This window comes from Gnatocerus cornutus, chromosome 1 (assembly GCF_029298725.1).
Source record: "Gnatocerus cornutus isolate USDA-ARS CGAHR chromosome 1, icGnaCorn1.1, whole genome shotgun sequence".
NCBI classification, from domain to species: Eukaryota; Metazoa; Arthropoda; class Insecta; order Coleoptera; family Tenebrionidae; genus Gnatocerus; species Gnatocerus cornutus.
In genome coordinates, this window is record NC_142233.1 from 36,117,629 (window position 1) to 36,132,715 (window position 15,087).

A 15,087-nucleotide genomic window follows, 5' to 3' on the forward strand; every position below is an offset into this window, starting at 1 on the left:
GACGAACGCACCTGACCTCTTTGCGCATGTCTGTTCTTATCTCGAGCGGCGATGAACCAATTCTCGACACACGTCAAACAGCTGGGAGCCAAGCAAATGCACGTGATCGACATTCATTTAGACAAAAAACACAAATAGTGTTAATCCTTGGCCAAATAACAAAAGAAACCCAACGCAATTTGGGTAAAATCAACCGAAATCACGCCGAAGTAGAAACCTGCAACTTCCGTCTGAGATCGCCGCCGCCGCTTCTCAGCGAGCACCTCTTTGTCTGGCGGATCCAATCCGCCCAGTGGCGGCGCATTCGCGTTTGTAAACAAAGATAAAATTCTGCGTTGTTTAATTATACTTTTATTGAACCGCAATTATTTACACAAACTTATGATAGAAACAACTTCAGAGGATCTTATTCCCTTGGACGTTGTTGCGATTGTTCGCGGTGATCTTCACTTGTCGCTTTGCCTCCTCTTTGAAGGCCAACATGTTGGCTTTTTTCTCTATCCGTCGCTCTCTTTTGTACTCTTTGAGGAGCTTCTTTCTCTCCTTTCTGTCTTCAGGGGATTCGTCTTTGGGGCGCATTGATAAAACAGAAAGCTGCGAAATTACCGAATGGACTCCTGTCGATTTGGGGCCTCGACTCTCAAAGTGTTCGTTTTCTTCGTTTAAGCGGTCGAGGGCTTTCTTCGTTAGCTTGTTCGAGTCCAAGACGTTGAGAGGAATGCCGGTTTTCTTGTTGATTTGGATTTTTTCGCTCTAAAAATAAACAACTCCTTTTAAGGCAAGTGAGATATTGCAAAGTTTTATTAATGATGATCGTATTTTATCTTGCACCTCTCAGGGGTCAGGGGCCAAAGGGTTTTGCGCAACAACAATGTGAAGTTTTTTATGCGATATTAATCTGTTCAAGTACAAGGTGTTTATAAATGTTTCTAGGATCAAGGGTGGCTCTGGAATTCCTATCGTGTACTACTTTGCCGCTTTGTTTTCATAGTGAATATAACTATCTTAAAAAATTATTTATAATGTTACGTCAACGACGTTTCAGTTGCGGTTTTGTGTCCAAATTTTTGATTTTCAGGTTTCAAACCATAACTAAAACAGTTTTTTTCTCAAAACTTACTTTGCTCAATGATTGAGGGTGTCAGTTGAAAAATATAAACCCACATTTATAACGAGCGGCAAATTTCTTTGACATTTCACTGCTACCCTTGATGCTAGATACATTTATAAACATCCTGTACAAAGAAAAACTGGTTAAAGGATTATCTTCCAGAGCAATTTTACAGTAGGAAACAGATTTTTTTTATACTTATTTAACTACATAATTGCACACTATTTAGAACGGTTAGTTTATGTATTGCTAAAGTACTATGTAGTACTATCTACATTACAACAAACGTTTTATCTACGTTGTTGACACGTTCAATTGTTAATTATCAAATTTACAATAGGAAATCTATAAAAAGCTAATTCACACTCTTCGCAATTCGTCGTTTGTTTATAATCCTTGAGGATCTTACTTTTCTTTCAATTATTATAATCAGAAACGTGTAGACAAAAGCAGGAAATACGACTATGAATCATTGTATAACATTTGCCATAACTCCATGTAGTAACGGCTCGATTTATATCTTTAAAACTCCTTATTTTGATCTGATAAAAATAAAACTTACAAACATGTTTTAACGCAGATAAAAATCTCGACCACTCTTAAGAGGGCACACGCACTAATTAAATACTTCTACTCTTTACCTTTGATCTATTTATTGAGATCCATCGAAACAGGCCGAAACACCGGCAATTACAAAAACAAATTGAGCAATGTCCATCCTAATTCGCCGATGACCTTTAATTACGAATTAATAAAATGCGCAAAAAATTTTTATAAACACAATTCGTTTGATGACCTCTCTTTTATAATCCGCTGACCTACAACCTTTATAATGTGATCAAACAAAGAAAAATGTTTGTTTGTGTTCACCTAATTTTTGTGATAATTGATAAACGTCTCGTTATGAAAATATCTATTGCGTTGTGCTTTTACAAATTGCGGAAAAAAAGATAATCTCTGATGAGTAATAAACAATGGACAGAGGCGGTTCACAATGAGAATAAAAGGTGTTGAACTGCAGCAATTTTTCTCGAAAAGAGTTGTCGATTTTCCTGGTATTTTTTGTAATCTGTTGGCAAATATAACAATAACATTATTTTTATTTAATTTTAGTGTTTATTCGTATTATTAAAATTACTCCAATTTTTCATACTGAACAAAATAAAACGGCGAATGACTAATAAAAGCCACTTTTGATGACTGCCAAGGAAGTACGGCGTTTTTAAGCATCCTGTATATTTTTGTGTCAACACACCGATAAGCTATCACATGCCTTTGTAATGTTTATTTTAAGAAATGACGAATTATGTAATTATAACGGAAATTAAAAAACATGCGTTTGACTGAAAAAAATGGATGGATAAAAAAGTTTTTAGGCCGATTCGAAGTTTATCTTGGCAATAATTTATTTCACTTGATAACCAAAACAATGTGTTCTTATACCAGCGCGAAAAAGTTACCAAGAAAAAATTGTGCAATAATTAACGACCTTATTAGACGGATTTATTGCAGAACTAGCTGCGTCCCTAAACCAGTGCGTAAACAACATTAAAAAGTTATAAATATCGTTCGTATCTGTGACCTTAACATTAAACAATAAAGTACCGTCCTAAACGAGTTGAATAAAATTAACTTAAGTAACTTAATTAAGTATTTACAGAAAAAACGTAATAATAAAACCGACTGTTCTCTCGTTATGGAAGTCTAATTAAGGGTGGGAAACTTCTTTGTTACCTTCCGTTATGCAAACCAGAAGCGATGCATTGTTCAGGATATGAGAACAAGCACAACTTGCGTCAACCTCTTCTGTAACACTCAATTATTTAAACTAAACAGACAGTGACTCGATTTATAGACTTTAGATGGATTAGATTGTTTGTTTTTCTTCCACTAATAATATTTAGATACGCCACTGTGTAGCGTAATATAAGCAGGCACTTTTTAATTTTAACCAAGCAAACCAAGCAAGGTAAATATTGAAATGTTTAATTCAAATTATTTGTTAAATTATTGACACTCGCTTCGCACATTCAAAGGAATTCGCTATTTTTAGCGCAAAATATAAACATCACACATGTAAACAACTTTTTTATTAGTTTCACCAGTGCGTTTATTGTCGCAAGATTAATTACTTTTTTGTTGTAATTGCTGTTTTTTTTTAATTATTTACGTTGTATTTTATACAAAATTGCATTTTATTTGCATAAAAGAGTCGTTTCAGGCTATTTGTAATTAGTAATGCGGATGATATATGAAGTAGCATATTTGCAAATCAAATGTTTGCAATATTCATTTAAAAATAATCTGTTTATCAATTAAATAAATCGCCGACAATGAACTTGAACATTACTTTTCAAAGGTCACCTGGAGAATACTTACACGAGGCTCTTTAATTATCTTTGGATGATTGTACAGATTTGAGTATGTGCTTAAGATAGATTCACAATCCCACTTTTCCTTTTCAGAAACTTGCACGTAGACCATTTCCTCTCCATCACAAGTCTCTCCAATTTCAGTGATTTTCGACAAAACCACTTCTTTATCCAACTTTTCTGTCTGTCGGGCTTTTTCAAATTCTTGCGCATACTGCATTAGAAGGTCAGAGTTTTCAGGTACATGTCCTTCAATTTCTTCGCAGTCTAAAGCACCAATCTCATTCTCATCGTAATCTGCATACAACTACAAAAGAAAATTGGTACTGATTGAGCACATTGGAGAGACGTTACTTTTTCAAATCTATCATCAAGAAGAGTGAGTTGATCGTTTCTTCTAATCACAGAACTGGTCATGGAGTAATTCGTGAATCTCGATTTTGTTTCCTCGTCGTTAAATGAGTAGTTTGAGCCATTTAAAGAACCGACTTCATCCCTCTCCTCGTCTTCATCAAAATCGGATTCCAAGTCAAACTCATCGTCAAATTCTTGGTCTGAAGCCACCCCATCCGCTAGTTCAATGAAATTGTCTTCTAACTGATTATCAGGGTCCGTGTAGTCAAAATCTTCATCCATTGCAGCTACCAGCTCAGGATCCAGGTGTAGTTGTGGCCCTACAAAAATCTGTTGATTCCAACTCTTTAACTAAGCACTACAAACCGGAAATGGGAGCCGCTTTGCTCAACATTCCTTCTTTCTCTTCATGTTTTGAAGCAAAAACTGCAGATGGTAGTTGGATTTTGACTTTCCTTTCCTTAAGAGCGCCTTCAACATGTTCAGGCCATTCCACTTTGTTATCTTGCGAATCTTTCAGGTGCTCCAAATAATTACAGTCATCGTTGAAATAAATTCCGTATTTGTGCTGCTCTTCTATGCGCTTTTCACGGGTTTGGTTCGATTCTTTAATGAGAGGAACTAACACCCTTTGGGGGGCATTCTCATCCGCTATTAAAGGATCCTGTTGGCTCCTATGGACAAGCTGAAAGGTGATTGCTTTCTTTTTGTCGATAAATTTTCGGGTTTTGGGCTGAAATAAGCAAAAAATTACATTTTGAACGGGATGAACATAACCTCAAATTGTTCCTATTTGTTTTTACTTGTTTGAGAACAAAAGAAGTGCTTACCATGGTTTTACTCTAGTTGGTGAAATTATAAACAAAAGTTTTTCACTTAATTTAAGTGTTTTCGTGCAGATTTTAGGCTTATTTGGTAAAATTACAAAACACGTTTCTGCATATCAACATGTCAAATTTCTGACAATACTGTCAGTTGTCAAATATCTGTCATTTTCAAATGAGCGCGCGAACGCTTTGTTTTTTAAAGAGAACCTGTTTTGTAAGAAAAAGATCTTGAAGAGTTGATAATGAATTTATTTAAGATCCAAAAATTACCTATTTAGCGCCCTTTATATTCATTTAAAAGTAATTGAAACAACAAACGGAAATTCTTTACTGTTGCTCGCCTGTCGGAAGACTTGAGCATGTTGCCATGCCACATCTCCTTTTCCTCCTCTTAGAGTGACTTGAATACTAAAATGACGCGTCCCTGTAAACTCGCGCGTCTCAAGATGAACGTCACCTGAAATCCAATCGTTTAAACTTGAAGTTACAAAAACGTCTGCAAACTTTTCGGAAACTCCAAGACAATGTCGTCCGACACCAACTTTATATCGACTTGTCCATTCTCGTACGTTTGCCTCGTGAATTTCAGCGAAATTGTATCAAAAACTTTCTCACAGTCGTTCGCTATTTCGTACCTCCACGAAAAGGTTCCTTGGTCTGTTCCTTCTGCAAATCAACTAAAAGTAACACGGAGGAAACGGAAACTTGCTTTACCATTTCGTGCAAGATATGCAGTTTTCCAATCGGTTTCTTCTTTCCGAAAGACACTGTTGTAGTTGAACACCCCGAGGTTCCACTCGTTGACTTTCACAACGCTGTCGTCTCCTTTGACAAACTCGTATTGATCCAAAGCGGTTGAATACTTTACGGTGACTTTATTATCCACGATATGCTTTCTTCCGAACCTCCAAACGTACATATTTTCGCTCTTCGATTCACCACGGGCACTTCTCCAAGCGGCTGATCCAGAGACCCTTCCATGGGTTTCGTTTTCGTGCGGATTCCTCTCCACCATGAGCTCGATCAACTCGTTGATGAGCCTCCTGGTTAAATAGTTCCGCTTGATTACGGAGAAGCTCTTCTGCCTGTCGTTCCGCAGAGTAATCAGAGCCTGAATAAGAGCCTCTTCAGAGCACTGCGTTCTACGAGCACGAACTTCCTTATGGTTGCTCGAATACCGCCAGGTCACATCTTGGACTTCTTCAGGAGAGTACGCAATGATGTACGTTAGTTTCTTGCTCCATCCGCTTTCGTAGATCAAAGGGGTGTCGCAGGCGTTCTCGCAGGAGTCGCAGTGGATCCAACGGTTTTGCGTAACGGAATAGACCTGAGGGAGTAAATATAAGAAAAGAATAAGAAGAGGGGAAATTGGTACCTCTGTCCAGACGTGGTCTAGTTCATCCACGACATACCGGGCGTCCCAGCCCAACGCCCTACACATCAAAGTGAACACCTGCGCCCATTCTCCACATCGACCTCTTCTAGTTTCCAACAGCAAGTTCAAGTCGTTGTAGCGTGGGAATTTCGTTAGTTTCTGGCAAGATTCGCATCGGTACACCTTGAAAAAAACAGTTTTGTTGTGTTTTCGTTTGGTTAACAGGTGCGTCAAGTTTGAGCGTCATACATCGCAAAAAAAAATCAAACATGTGCCATAATTATTTTTTTTTGAATCGTGTATTAACTTCACCAAATTGCAAAAATGTGGAGCAAAAAAGTCAAATTTTAAAACTGTTCGTTTTAAAATCGTAACAAAAATTGCCGACATCCTCCAGTAAAATTTGTAGTTTTAGTAATTTTAGTGCTACAACTACAAAATTTGAAGAAATTCCCACTTTGGAATCTTGTATTAACTCCACCATATTGTAAAATTTTGGTAATTTTAGTGCTACATCTACGAAAATTTGGAGAAGTTACTATTTTTTAATCGTGCATTAACTCCACGAAATGGCAAAATTGTTGAACGAAAGAGTCAAATTTTAGAAATTTTCATTTTTAAACCAAGCAAAAAAATTGACGACATCCTCCAGTAAAATTTATAGTTTTGGTAATTTTAGTGCTACAACTACAAAATTTGGGAAAACTACTACTTTTAAGTCATGTATTAACTCCACCAAATTGCAAAATTGTAGAGCCAAAGAATCAAATTTTCGAAATTTTCGTTTTAAAGTCGCAGCAAAAATGGCTGACATCCTCCACGAAAATTCGCAATATTGGTAATTTTAGTGCTACAGCTACGAAAACTGGGGAAGTTACTATTTTTGACTCGTGTTAACTCCATCAAATTGCAGAATCGTAGAACGGAAGACACAGATTTTAGAAATTTTAGAAGCAAAAATTGACTTCTTCAACGAAAATTCGTATTTTTTTTAGTAATGAAATAACTCAAAAACGAAAAGAGCACAAAATTTGGAAATTGCACCATTAGTTAGCACAGAATTAGCACAAAATTATGGCGCAACTTAGATTTTTTTGCGACGTATGATGCTCAACTTGAGGCAAACTTACTTCGACTCGGTTGGTGTATGTCAAGTCTGCAGGATCGGAGCTCATATGCAACATCGTTGTTGGTCCTCTGCAGTAATCACACGGAGGACTATTGACCCACGTGAAGAACTCTTCTTTGAACCACGTCAAAAGCTCGAGGAGGAGCATGTCTTGGATGGAGAACTCTGGATCGGGCACTTTTTCTTTCTTTATTCTGGTTTGGACATATCGCAAGTTTCTTTGGGCGTTCATTTCTAGTCTTTCTAACGGAATTAGTTGTTTGGCTCGCCTCTGGCAGTTCTTGTCGCCGAAGGCCAAGGCCATGTGGAACTGAGCTTCGATCCTTCGGAGAAGCGGATTGGAATACTTCTAACATTAAAACAAAAGAAATAAATTAATTGGTTATTATGGATATGAAGAGCTAAATAAAATATGTTGATTGTTATCAAAATGCGTGCAGACGGAATTAAATTGAAGCGACACCAAAATTCGTGTTAGTCGAGCAGAAACAACAGTCGCAATGCCGCTCTTTAAAACTCCGACTTCATTCTACGGAAGCTTGTTCCCCATTTTTACCTTCTCCACGCTAATAGGAGTTTTCCCGATGTTCCCCGCCCGCGGGCTTCTTTGCGCTTCGAAAAAATTCCACTTGCTCACACTTTTCTTCGTCTCAGTTTACACAATGTGCTTCATAATGACGATAATCCAAAGAAGTAACAACTTAGTGGGTCAAAAATTCTACAAGAGCCGCAACAAAGTCTCCAACTTCGGAATCACATTTCAATTTATCTTCGGCGCTGCAACCTTATACACGAACTATTTAATGAGTTTCCTCCACACAAAAAACGCAAAAAAAGTGTTGATAAACCTTAGCAAAGTCGACGAGATGTTTGGGAAAATCAACCGGAAAATTCGCTACGCTTGGAGCGTCGGATACCAAATATTCATCATTCTTTCCGGACTCACGATGCTTCTGATGATCGTGCTGATGCAGCTGAGAAATTTGAAAATTGAGAAATTTCCTCCGATTGCTTTTTATGTTCGGATTTTGCTCGTTTTTCCGGTCGTGGTTTTGTACGGCGTCAACAGCCAGTTTGGAATTACCGCCACGTTAATTTACCTGCGTCTCAAAATGGTGAACGAAGAGTTGGATGGAATAAAAAGAAACCTCAGAACAAATAAAACAGGCAAGATTCTTCAAACTATTAAAATCCTGACGAAAATCCACGCATTTCTGTACAACTGTGCAAGTCAGACTAATTTGAATTTCAACGTGCAAATGCTGCCCGGATTGGCCCAACAGTTCTTCATCTCTTTGTACGCGGTTTTCTACTTTTACTGGATGGTAACCATCGACTCACTTAACTTGATACTGCAGTCTTAAATTCCAGTTTTCGCTCAAGCCGTTTTCGGCGTCCTGTTGGTTAGCCTGGGGCTTTTACACCTCGTACGAAATCCTCCACGTAGCTCTGGCTTGCCACTTGGTCGCAGAAGAGGCGAAGATTGTGAGTCGGAAAATCCACAAAATTTTAATAACACCACGCAGCAGTGAGATTGGAGAAAAACTCGTCGAGTTTTCCCATCAAACTACGCACAGTAATTTTAAGTTTACGTTGTGTGGTCTCTTCAACATTGATGCAACTTTACTTTTCAATGTAAGTTTGAAGTTGCTACTGTTGTGTATTTGACGGAGTTCTTTCAGATGATTGGATCGTCGACCACCTTCATCGTTATTATGATACAATTTCAGGAAACAATCACACCGACGACGTGTTCGAATCAAATTTAGGTTACAAATGTTCGCACAAGGTCACGAGTTCTGGAATTTTCATCGTGTGATTCGTACTTGTTGCAAATGTTGCAATGGCGGTTTTAGGAAAAAAAAAACGATCGTGTAAAACTTCTGCAGTCGATATCTCGTTAATTTTTGAGGCAATTTTAAACTATAGGTGCTCATTTTACGCATAATTTTGTATAGATTCCAAATCTGAGATTGAAATTCAGATCCGATAACAAATAACTGAGTTATGGTCGATCAAAGTTTCGGATTGTTGATTTTAATTTTTCCTCATTTTTCCACATTTTTAAAGTTAAATATCTCGGAAACTATTAGAGACATTGAGATGCAGTTTGCGCCATCGTGTTCCTCGGCTCATTTTACGTTAGAAAAAGTTGTCAAAAGCCCAAAATTCGATAGTCATTTTTTTGCGAAAAAAAACTTTCAAATTTTTTGTTTTTGGCCATAACTCGTAAACTTTTTGTCCGATCGATCTCAAATTTGACTAGTTGATAGATTTTGAGCTCCTCTTGATGTAGAACACGAAAGTATTAAACGTCGTTTTCACTTTGAAATCAGTGATTGAAAATCACCCCAAAATGACCTCTTCAAAACAGTTTTTGGCCAATGCCTCGTTTATTTATTAAGCAAACTTAACAAATTTTAGCTCACTTTACGCAGAATGTCACGCTGAATCCAAAGCCGCAAAAAATTTTAATTTTCAGCAACAAATAACTGTAACGAAAGATGTCGTTGAAGTTTTTCGCGAAAATTCATGACTAAAACTATAGCAAATTTCTGATATCGATATCTCGCTTATTTTTGGAGTGAACTTAAGTTATTGTACATCAGTGTACGTAAAATTTTCCGCAGATTCCAAATGTGTGATTTTAAATTCAGATCTGACAACAAATAACTGTTATGCTGTTATGTTAAGTTATGACCGATCAAAGTTTCGAATAGTTGATTTTATAGATGTGCTTTCAAATAACACCAAAACAACTCAAGTTCAGGTTGCAAATTTTAAAATTTTTATCGTGTAATTCGTTCCTGCTGCAACTGTTGCAATGGCGGTGTTTTCAAGTGTGAATTACGTTTTGGGGTACAAAAGACTATCGTGTTCTGTCAATTTAATGTGTCCGAATCAATTTTGGAGAATTTCACTTCTCTTGGAACTCGCACTAATTAATTATTTTAATTTAATTAATTAATTACGTTACTTTAAAGCACAGTAATTGTCATGTCAAAAGTAAGGGGGAAATGTTGCCAACTTTGTCACCTCAAAATTTCCAAATTCATCGAGACTTTTATATAAAAACTAGTTCTTAGATTTTTTTAAAATATGAGAATATTGAATTTTCGTCAACAAATAAACGAGTTATGGCCGATTAAACTACTGACTATTATACAAACTCGTGTAATTTGTGTAACAACACCATTAGTTTTAATAGAGTTTTCCCACAAACTATTATTTCAATCAGTACCAATGGCACCCTTTCGAGCACCCACTCACTTCTACGAGAGCTTGTTACCACTTTTAACATTCTCAACATTTGTGGGAATGTTCCCCATGTACCCCATGCGAACACCGCGTTCCATTACGATCCACACCTCAAAAAGAATGCACCTAATCACAGTTGTATTTCTTCTAATATACACGTCAAGTTTCCTCATTACCGTCATCAACAGATCCAACAACGTCGTCGGCCAGAAATTCTACAAGAAACGCAACGCAGTTTCCAATTTCGGCCTCACCTCCATGTTCATTTTCCAGATCATCATTCTCTACACGCTTTACTCGATGAGTTTCATCCATACTCAGCGCGTGAAAGAAGTTATAACGGAAATCAACAAAGTTGATGAGATCCTGAAGAGAATTGGAAGACGAATTCGTTACGGTTTTGATGTTTCGTACCAAGTTGTGATTATTTCTTCGGGACTGTTTATGGTGGCGGCCACAGCGTCCATGCAGAAACACAACATGAAAATTGAGGATTTTCCACCACTTTCTTTGCACATGTGGTTTTTGTTCATCTACCCGCTTTTAACGCTGTACGCTATGAACAGTCACTACGCCATAACTGCAGTTCTTATTTACCGCAGATTTAAGATTGTGAATGAGCAATTGGAAAAAATCTCGACTCTGAGAAAAATTGTCGCTCTGATGAAAATCCACGAAATTCTCTGCTCTTGTGCCCACAGAACGAATCTAAACTACAACATCCAATATCTCCCCGTTCTGCTGCATCAGTTCTTTATTTGTTTATATTCAGTCTTTTACTTCTACTGGATGGTATAACTTCACCTCCAATTTCTCCACGTAACAAGTTTGTTTTTAGTTTTCGACGAAACCATTTTCAGCCTCCTGCTGGTTGTGTTGGGGTTGTTACAAAACGTACGAAATCCTCCACGTTGCAATCACCTGTCATTTAGCGAGTGAAGAGGCAAAAGTTGTGGGGCGAAAAATACATAAAGCGCTTATAAAAACAACGCGCCAGGATGTAGAAGAAAAGCTGTTGATGTTCTCCCAGCAAGTCAAGCATAGTAAAGTGAAATTTACGTTGTGTGGGCTTTTTAACATTGATGCAACTTTACTGTTTAATGTCTGTTTGAGAATATCTCCAGGGATTGTTAAAATATTAGTGGTTTCAGATGATTGGGTCCTCGACGACTTTCATTGTGATTATGATTCAGTTTCAAGAGACCATCACGCCGACGATTTGTTTTGCTAATAGAACGAGTTTGTTGTTTTAGGTTTCGGCAAATAAGAGATTTAACACTTGTGAGAAGAAGCTTTAACTGGCATTTAGCTGTAGGTCTGCAATTATGGTAAAGTCGTCTCACCCGGCGCATCCACCATTTTCAACAAACACAAGATTTGTATTTTTGGACGAAATAAGTTGTTTCGTGGTGATAAACCATTATAAATCGATAAAATATAATTAAAAAAAACTATTTAAATTTTTTTAGTGAATTTGTTTGCGTTAAGTCTGTGGGTTGGCATTAGATCTAGTTGTACAAGTGTCAGCGAGTGCTCGTGCTGCGTAGTTTGTAACGCAGTTTAATATAATTTCAGACGCAGAAGAAGAAATAACGGCAGCACCTCCTAAGCCCCAATATGATAAATAGTACTTTGCCCCCGTCAAAGTCGAAGCTAAAGAGTGAATATAATTGTGAAAAATCCATGAAAAACATAACCTCGTTTTCGAAAATCGTTATTTTCGTCTATTTGGAAATTTTTGTTCTCAAAGGTAATTTATCCGTACAAACGTGACATTCTATCATTATCTATTTGTAGATTTAACTAGAAATGGTACCACCAACTTCAAAGTGTGCGTAGAAAAAGTAGAGTACGCAACTCGAGGCCACTTTCGTGCGCCCGCTATCATTAAACAAATCATTCCAATCACTCTAATGGCGTTCAATTTGTGTACTTACCGGTGTAAGCGGCGGCAAGATAAATCTCTTCACGTTTTTCAAATCATCGTCATTTTCCTCATTACTGCTGTCATTATTCGGAACAACTTCGGTCTAAAACAAATTGTGATACAGAGATACAGATCACGCAACAAATCGTTTACATAATTTACAACTTAATGGCACTGAACATTAACCAACGCGCTATTAATTCTAATTCGATGCCTATCAGTAGAATTAGAATGTGCCCCAACGAAATGTGCTTCGATTTATCATTATTTGCGATGGTTTCTACCATCTACGACGCGGTTTACCCCACGATATTCGTAACAGCAGCCCTAGGTCTATCATCGATTTTCACAAAGACCCAAAACAAAACGAGAAAACTAAAAATCTACAACTTGTTGAAAATAATTAACATTTTGTACATTTCCTTGTTCACGTATTTAATGTATTTGGCTTTGTACGACTTCAGAACCCACCACCTCCAAGCGAATTACGCCTTTGGAGTCTCGAAACTTGGAATAATATTTCAAGTTATAGTCCAAGTCACTCTGACCTATATCATCTACTTTGTCAACATCCTAAAAAGTCCGACTGTGTTATCTTCCATCGACGACATAAGAAAGATTGACGAAATTTTCGAAGATTTGGGCCACCGCTTGAAGTACCGCAAGCATTTCCTGTACGAAGTGATAATAATGTCCGTTGGATCAGCCACGATTTTGGCCCGAGGCGTCCTCACGCACGTCTACATGAGTAAAAGTATTTTTTCATCAGATAACGATCCCCATCTCGTTCTTTCTTTCCCATCATGGATTTCTTTCGTCATCCAAAACAATTTCGTGTTGCTAATCAAACTCTTGTACGACCGATTTTGCCACATTAACGAATTATTAGGTCATTTAGCAGAAGTCGAGCCGTTTTCCAAGACAAAATCGCAAGAATATCACGTCAAACATGCTCTCAAACGAATTGAGATGTTAATGGAGCTGCACGATTTTCTAACGGATGTGGGGAACAAGATCAATGGCAGTTTCAACGTGCAGATACTGACGTGTTTCACCGCACAGTTCTTGACTGTCGTTTTTAGTGTGTTTTATTTGTACTACGAGAGTCTCGTGAGTACCGCAATGAGTCATCCTGGAAATAATCTTTTTTTTAGATAATCAAAAATAACATTGCGGCTCTAATTTGGTTCGTGTGGACATTGTGGACCACTCTGGAGATCTTCAATGTGACGATCACGTGTCATTTGACGTGCAAACAGGTACAGTTCTCACGGTTTGCGGGAAAAGAATTTTATTCGAAGAAAATTCCTCATGAAAATGAAAACCAACCATGTATTCTAGGGCACCACCTTTTCCAAAAGAAGTCAAATTTTAAATCGTCGCAGTTTGAATTACTTACATTTTGAAAATTTGTTTCCATAATTGAATTTTTTTAATTTTTTATATTTTTATGTTATGTTATTTTTAGTTATGACATTTTGATAACCACGTTATGGCAATTTCTTATCCATCTGCCTTGGTTTTAGAGTTGTATGACATTAATGCTTTTCACATCTCTACTTTTCACAACAAACATACTGTTGTCATTATAGAATTTTAAACGACCATCAAGTTTAAAAAATAAGGAAAATTCAAATATTGATACATAAATTTTCATAATTTTTCAAAATAAAATTAATTCAACCTACAATGATTTAAAATTTGACTTTTTTTGAAAAAGGAGGTGCCCTAGAATACATTCTTGGTTTTCGTTTTTATGAACAATTGTTTTCAAATAAAATTCTCTTCCGCCTGTAGTTTTCTCAAATTACAACCAGTTTTGTAGTGCCAGAATACAGGAATGGTGATCCACAAAATTCTCATGATTGAGAATGAGCCGTGCATTAAAAGAAAAGTAAGTTTTTGCGTTTAGTTGCACTTATTTACGTCTCTTTTCAGCTGATGATTTTTTCCCAGCAAGTCAGTCACACACATCTGCAGTTCACAGCTTGTGGTCTCTTTCCTATAGATGCAACGTTGATTTTCACAGTGAAAACTCGCTTTTCTCGCGTAATTATAAAATCCGACTTTAGATTGTAGGTGCTGCTGCTACTTATCTACTAATCATGTTGCAATTTCAAGAAGGAATTGAAGCACAGTGCTCAAACATTACCATGCATTAATCACATTACCTTCTGCTTTGGAATGGCTCCTTGATGCAAAATTAACAAAGTCTTTTTAACTTCTTCTAACTTCGCCATGGAACTAGTTGATGGGAGTGTAAAACAAGTTTCGCTCTAAAAAATTAGTTGTATATTAAAACCAGCACACGTAAACTCACCTCTTGAAAACCCATCAGTTTGAGACATTCTGCACCCCCTCCTGTGGCTAAAACCTTGTTCTTAATAGTAGAGTTACTCTTTTGAAGGGATCTGATTTTTAGGTTAGAAGGGTTTTTAATGATATTGTCGGCGATTTTCACTAAAATGCGGACGGTTTCTTCACACGCTGTTCCCGGGTTTGATTTCAGTTGTGTGAAAACTTCCTCGGCACCCATCTTCATTGCAAAATCATAGAAAATGCACTGATACTAACTGATATGACATGACAAATTATAATCTGCGGAACATGACAGCTGTGACAGGTGGTCTCTCACTGAATCAAAATCGCATTAGTTATAATGAAATTTCTTTAAATTTGCAGCTCGGGCGGAATGTTCATCTGTTCATCAAACACTAAACTTAAGAGTGTGTAA

General features: G+C 37.1%; 5 protein-coding genes across 6 annotated transcripts; 3 read left to right on the plus strand and 2 right to left on the minus strand.

Annotated features, from left to right (window-relative positions):
• Nucleotides 1-335: 335 nt before the first annotated feature.
• LTV1 (LTV1 ribosome biogenesis factor) lies at nucleotides 336-4,828 on the minus strand. Its single transcript, XM_088046396.1, has 5 exons — nucleotides 4,668-4,828; nucleotides 4,204-4,570; nucleotides 3,838-4,157; nucleotides 3,491-3,790; nucleotides 336-753 (listed from the first exon to the last, which is right to left on the minus strand). Exons 1-5 carry the CDS (start codon nucleotides 4,668-4,670, stop codon nucleotides 397-399), a joined length of 1,347 nt encoding a protein of 448 aa, XP_087902522.1. The 5' UTR covers nucleotides 4,671-4,828; the 3' UTR covers nucleotides 336-396.
• Nucleotides 4,829-4,892: 64 nt separating this feature from the next.
• On the minus strand, nucleotides 4,893-15,014 carry Pngl (N-glycanase Pngl). Its single transcript, XM_088046382.1, has 8 exons — nucleotides 14,674-15,014; nucleotides 14,525-14,629; nucleotides 12,364-12,456; nucleotides 7,170-7,517; nucleotides 6,040-6,222; nucleotides 5,379-5,991; nucleotides 5,169-5,330; nucleotides 4,893-5,121 (listed from the first exon to the last, which is right to left on the minus strand). The coding sequence occupies exons 1-8, from the start codon at nucleotides 14,893-14,895 to the stop codon at nucleotides 4,955-4,957; spliced, it is 1,893 nt and encodes a 630-aa protein (XP_087902508.1). The 5' UTR covers nucleotides 14,896-15,014; the 3' UTR covers nucleotides 4,893-4,954.
• LOC148182168 (putative gustatory receptor 28b) lies at nucleotides 7,581-9,072 on the plus strand. The gene is made up of 4 exons (XM_088049734.1): nucleotides 7,581-7,602; nucleotides 7,655-8,493; nucleotides 8,540-8,803; nucleotides 8,851-9,072. Exons 1-4 carry the CDS (start codon nucleotides 7,581-7,583, stop codon nucleotides 8,935-8,937), a joined length of 1,212 nt encoding a protein of 403 aa, XP_087905860.1. The 3' UTR covers nucleotides 8,938-9,072.
• On the plus strand, nucleotides 10,186-11,679 carry LOC148182169 (putative gustatory receptor 28b). Its single transcript, XM_088049736.1, has 4 exons — nucleotides 10,186-10,246; nucleotides 10,377-11,218; nucleotides 11,265-11,528; nucleotides 11,578-11,679. The coding sequence occupies exons 1-4, from the start codon at nucleotides 10,186-10,188 to the stop codon at nucleotides 11,677-11,679; spliced, it is 1,269 nt and encodes a 422-aa protein (XP_087905862.1).
• LOC148182170 (putative gustatory receptor 28b) lies at nucleotides 12,456-14,519 on the plus strand. Of its 2 annotated transcripts, XM_088046414.1 has the most exons (5): nucleotides 12,456-13,463; nucleotides 13,508-13,612; nucleotides 14,179-14,247; nucleotides 14,292-14,381; nucleotides 14,433-14,519. In XM_088046414.1, exons 1-5 carry the CDS (start codon nucleotides 12,522-12,524, stop codon nucleotides 14,454-14,456), a joined length of 1,230 nt encoding a protein of 409 aa, XP_087902540.1. In that variant the 5' UTR covers nucleotides 12,456-12,521; the 3' UTR covers nucleotides 14,457-14,519. The 2 variants fall into 2 exon arrangements, with proteins under 2 accessions (XP_087902540.1, XP_087902532.1); XM_088046406.1 differs by having other exon boundaries at nucleotides 14,292-14,519.
• Nucleotides 15,015-15,087: the final 73 nt, after the last annotated feature.

Coding starts and splice junctions, on each gene's coding strand:
- LTV1 (XM_088046396.1), bottom strand. Junction 4,158..4,203: donor CAAAGCGGCTCCCATTTCCG/GTTTGTAGTGCT, acceptor AGATTTTTGTAG/GGCCACAACTACACCTGGAT. Junction 3,791..3,837: donor TTGATGATAGATTTGAAAAA/GTAACGTCTCTC, acceptor TTTCTTTTGTAG/TTGTATGCAGATTACGATGA.
- LOC148182168 (XM_088049734.1), top strand. CDS start 7,581: ATGTTGATTGTTATCAAAATGC. Junction 8,494..8,539: donor TTTTCTACTTTTACTGGATG/GTAACCATCGAC, acceptor CTTAAATTCCAG/TTTTCGCTCAAGCCGTTTTC. Junction 8,804..8,850: donor ATGCAACTTTACTTTTCAAT/GTAAGTTTGAAG, acceptor GAGTTCTTTCAG/ATGATTGGATCGTCGACCAC.
- LOC148182169 (XM_088049736.1), top strand. CDS start 10,186: ATGTTGCCAACTTTGTCACCTCAAAATTTCCAAATTCATCGAGACTTT. Junction 10,247..10,376: donor AGACTTTTATATAAAAACTA/GTTCTTAGATTT, acceptor TAGTTTTAATAG/AGTTTTCCCACAAACTATTA. Junction 11,529..11,577: donor ATGCAACTTTACTGTTTAAT/GTCTGTTTGAGA, acceptor TAGTGGTTTCAG/ATGATTGGGTCCTCGACGAC.
- LOC148182170 (XM_088046406.1), top strand. CDS start 12,522: ATGGCACTGAACATTAACCAACGCGCTATTAATTCTAATTCGATGCCT. Junction 13,613..14,178: donor GTCATTTGACGTGCAAACAG/GTACAGTTCTCA, acceptor CCAGTTTTGTAG/TGCCAGAATACAGGAATGGT. Junction 14,248..14,291: donor AGCCGTGCATTAAAAGAAAA/GTAAGTTTTTGC, acceptor GTCTCTTTTCAG/CTGATGATTTTTTCCCAGCA.
- Pngl (XM_088046382.1), bottom strand. CDS start 14,895: ATGAAGATGGGTGCCGAGGAAGTTTTCACACAACTGAAATCAAACCCG. Junction 12,457..14,524: donor GAGCCATTCCAAAGCAGAAG/GTAATGTGATTA, acceptor AATTTGTTTTAG/ACCGAAGTTGTTCCGAATAA. Junction 5,122..5,168: donor TGTCTTGGAGTTTCCGAAAA/GTTTGCAGACGT, acceptor ATTGGATTTCAG/GTGACGTTCATCTTGAGACG.